At 50.7% G+C, this 4,239-nt stretch overlaps 1 protein-coding gene across 1 annotated transcript; it reads right to left on the bottom strand.

The window, feature by feature from the left end:
* Positions 1-2,093: 2,093 nt before the first annotated feature.
* Positions 2,094-3,970, bottom strand: LOC136508029 (fructose-bisphosphate aldolase, chloroplastic-like). Its single transcript, XM_066502633.1, has 3 exons — positions 3,640-3,970; positions 3,060-3,530; positions 2,094-2,979 (listed from the first exon to the last, which is right to left on the bottom strand). Exons 1-3 carry the CDS (start codon positions 3,787-3,789, stop codon positions 2,431-2,433), a joined length of 1,170 nt encoding a protein of 389 aa, XP_066358730.1. The 5' UTR covers positions 3,790-3,970; the 3' UTR covers positions 2,094-2,430.
* Positions 3,971-4,239: the final 269 nt, after the last annotated feature.

The raw sequence follows: 4,239 nt of genomic DNA on the forward strand, positions 1-4,239 counted from the left end.
CTTATGCTTGTAGTCGCAGTCGTGGGGCGTTCGGCAACGCGAACGCGGTTCGGAACGTTGGTCACGGGGCGTTCGGCAACGCGAACACGGTTCGGAACGTTGGTCGCGGGGCGTTCGGCAACGCGATTTTGAATTATAAATTTGAATTTTTTTTTTGCGAGAAAACGTACTGTACGGACGATTCTAGATTGAACCGCCCCTATAAACAGGTATTTGTAGGAGCGGCCTGAGAACCGCTCCTACAAATATATGATTTGTAGAGACGGTTTAGTAGGGACGGCTGGCTAAACCGCTTCTATAAAGATTTACCGGTCATCCCTACAAATGCTTTTTGTAGCAGTGACAGGAGCGGGGGTGGGTGGCCTGATCTGGTTCCTGCTACCTTTGCCATATCCCCATCCGTGCTTGCTATTGCTTGCTGTGTCAGTCAGCAAAGCGACAGGCAGGAGAGGATGGGACAAAATCACAAAATTCTTCACGGCCAAGCGACGACACGACAAGGGGAGCAAGACTGCAGGAGGGGCACGAGGACATCCACTCGCAGTATCGGACGATCACGAGCCACTGGCCACTGCCAGTCTGCCACCCTTGAACCCCGAGCATTGGCAGGGCCGAGCCTTCCTCGGCTGTCTACGCCAGGTCCTAAAGTCCCTAGCGGGATTTTTAAAATAAAAAAAAACTCTCTTCAACTTTGCTCAAAAGCTCGATTTTTCATGAGAAAAAACATATTTTTTTATATATTCAACTTCAGTCATAAGAGAAGTAGGTTGGACTACATGGATACGTTTTTTTCTCTCAAAATAAAATCCAAATACTTTTTTTCAGAAAACAAAAGAAGACCATATATAATATTCAAGTAATTCCAGGCTAGGTGCCATAATATAAACTACTATAAATCTTATATTAAATATTTCAACCAATATCAGTTTCAAATCTTGTATAGGCGGCTAGTGCTCCTAAAAATAGACAACATTTCTAGGGCCTCTAGAAGCACCGACCGCCTCTACAAATTTTAGAGATGAACCGTCTCTTGGTCCACTTTTAGGGTCATTCTTTTATCTAATAATAACCACGACTAGGAAAAATAAGACAGCTCTGAAATTGTTCCTGTTGTAGTGATAGAAAATGTCTAATCATTTTCGGATGATACAACAGGTCTCCTATTCCCTTCACAGTATCGTTTGGTCATACATTGCATCGTGACTTTCTTCATTGTCACTCTGTAATTGTCATTTTATAGTCCAGTGGTCTTCTCTTCTCTTCGGCGAATGATCCCTTGACATTGCTCACCCAAATTTATAACTTGTGCAAGTCACGTATGATCAAGTGGACCTATCCTCACTTCACCATAGATCAGTCGGTGTTCACTGTGAACTTGATTTGGTGCTTGTTGTGGTTTCATTTTTTTTCTCAGGTCGTGTTTGTTCTTTTTGCATCTTGTTTCTTAGCATCCATATGATTTATATAAATCTGCTAACATATCTCAGCACACATGTAAGCTATATTGATTGAGTAACCAAAACGACAATAGAATAGGACACTAGTGCACTGTGCCCCCATATACTCCTTGCAACTAGTTTGCATTGGCAAGTTACGACGCAATGGGAAAATATGATTCTATTAATAATTTCTTATATACGCCCTCTATCGTGAAATATAAGTTACAATCTAGAGTTTAAAATTTGTACAAAAATACAAGTTATTCTGAGCCCTCTCTCTCTCTCTCTCTCTCTCTCTCTCTCGTCTTTATGGCAAGAAATAGTGAGATTCCTTTAAACCTGGCGCCATCCAAAACACTAACAAAACTAACACCTGATCGAACTAGTCCCCCTGTCCAAGTTAGTGAGGTGTGAGATGGTTTTTTTGCCAGGTTCCTTATTTTCTCTGAAAATCGCTTGAATACCTTGTATTTTAGGGCGAATAGAGTATATTGATAACATATATGCAATCATATGGCAGTTAGGAGGGAAACTAAAAACTGAGTAGGAATTAGGAGTATTATAGTAACCTGTTTCCGATGCATATAGGTTTCATAAAACTTTATCCATCCGCTGGAGCGTTCGTTGTACAGGCTACAGAGAGGCAAACAAGTATAGCCGCCAGCGAGGCAAAAATAGCACACGGTATTTAATTAATTATTAATATAAGGAGCCATCTCAAAACATATATATTATTTTCCCTCAGATCTCGCCGCCACGCATACATTATCCCAGACTTTTCAGTGGCTAGCTCTCGATCTTTTCAGTAAGCTAGCAGTACTACTAGTATATGTAAACAGGACACGGCGTCGATCAGCATGCATCATGCATCATGCATGGTCCATTGGTCTCATCATTTTCATGGCTTCATGGGGATGGATCGGAGTACTGATCAGTACGCGTATCTCGGAGGGTCGTCGGTATCCCGGTGATGGCCGGCCGGCCGATTAGCTTAGTAGCTGTAGTTCTTGACGAACATGCCCTCCTTGGCCTCGGCGGCCTCGCCGTCGGAGGTGTACTTGCCGAGCTGGGCCAGGGAGTTGGCCTTGGCGCGGAGCAGCAGGGCGTCCTGCGCGGCCTTGACCTTCTCGGGCTGCCCGCCCCAGGTCTTGAGGCAGGTGTTCTGCAGCGCGCGCGCGTAGGAGAAGGACACGTGCCACGGGTTGGCGCCCTGGTTCATGGCGTTGAGGTTCTGCGTCGCCTCCACCTCCGACTGCCCGCCGGAGAGGAACATGATCCCAGGCACGGCGGGCGGGATCCGGCGGTGGAGGAGCTTCAGCGTGTACTCGGCCACCTGCGCCGGCGTGGCCCGGTCCTTGGCCTCCGCCCCCGGCGTCACCATGGATGGCTTCAGCAGGATGCCCTCGAACATCACGTTGTTCTCCGCCATCGCGTAGAAGGTCTCCGCCCACACCTTCTGCGCCACCTCGAACGTCCGCTCGATGCCGTGCTCGCCGTCGAGAAGGATCTCCGGCTCCACGATCGGCACCAGCCCGTTGTCCTGCGCGCATGAAGGTCATGCCATGCATGCAGCCGATAATGGCAGCAAATAAAGAACCAACCAGCAACCAACCAACCTACCTGTGAGATGGCGGCGTAGCGGGCGAGGCCCCAGGCGGCCTCCTTGACGGCGAGCTCGGAGGGGCCGTTGGGGATGCTGACGACGGTGCGCCACTTGGCGAACCGGGCGCCCTGCTGGTAGTAGGCGGCCTCGCGGGAGGCGAGGCCGTCGAGGCCCTGGCACCAGGACTCGTTGTTGGAGCCGGCGAGCGGGACGAGGCCCTTGTCCACCTTGATCCCGGGGACGATGCCCTGCTCCACCAGGATGTCGACGATCTTGCGGCCGTCGACGGCGGACTGGTACAGCGTCTCCTCGAAGAGGATGGCGCCGGAGATGTACTGGCCCAGCCCCGGCGCCGTCACCAGCAGCGTGCGGTACGCCTGCCGGTTCGCCTCCGTGTTCTCGAGCCCGATGGATGCCAGCCGCTTCCCGCACGTCGCGTTCGACTCGTCCATCGCCAGGATGCCACGCCCAGGCGACGCGATCGTTTTCTGAGGATATATCCATGCACAGTCGTACAGAGGCACGTATGTACTCAGCATGCACTTCAGCAGCAGCAGCAGGAGGAAGAAGAGATTAACGATGGAGACGTATACGTACCGCGGTCTTGACGAGCTCATCGGCGTAGGCGGAGGCGCGGACGACCACGGAGACGGTGGCCGGCCTGGGCGCGGCGGCGGCCTGCCTGGTGGCGCCCCATTCGGACTTCTTGGGAAGGAAGGAGGACTTGAGCAGGCTAGCAGCGACCATCTCTTGTTGCTGTCTCTCTTAACTTGTGAAGAGGACTACTGGTATGGCGGTATCCTAGCTGCCTAGGATCGGAACTCAGCTACTAGCTCACTCAGGCTGCCACTGCCACTGACCTCAGACAAGGTTCAGATTCACACTTCACAGCCGTCTTCTTCTGCTTCCTTAGTGATGAGAGCTGCAATCATCTCCCATATTTAAACAAGAAGAAGCCAGCAGCACACCGGGCTAACCAGGGTGCACAAGAGCACAAGGGGATATGAGTTGTGAGGCCGAGGTTGCGTTCTGGATTTCGGTGGCTGACGCGTCATGGTTGGCTGCCTCTCACTGCCTTGGCTCCAATCCAATCCTGTAGCCATCACCAATCACCAGCTTTTTCTTTGTCCTGATTCCTGATGCTCTGGGGCTGCTGCTGGCACACCATCTTTTCTTTTCTGTATGTAATTTCCATCC

This window comes from Miscanthus floridulus, chromosome 15 (assembly GCF_019320115.1).
Source record: "Miscanthus floridulus cultivar M001 chromosome 15, ASM1932011v1, whole genome shotgun sequence".
In the NCBI taxonomy this organism is placed as follows: domain Eukaryota; kingdom Viridiplantae; phylum Streptophyta; class Magnoliopsida; order Poales; family Poaceae; genus Miscanthus; species Miscanthus floridulus.

Bases quoted from the DNA above. Each gene is read 5' to 3' on its own strand.
- LOC136508029 (XM_066502633.1), bottom strand. From the start codon at position 3,789: ATGGTCGCTGCTAGCCTGCTCAAGTCCTCCTTCCTTCCCAAGAAGTCC. The intron at 3,531-3,639 runs GTACGTATACGT...ATATATCCTCAG, and splicing joins ATGAGCTCGTCAAGACCGCG to AAAACGATCGCGTCGCCTGG. The intron at 2,980-3,059 runs GTAGGTTGGTTG...TCATGCGCGCAG, and splicing joins GCTACGCCGCCATCTCACAG to GACAACGGGCTGGTGCCGAT.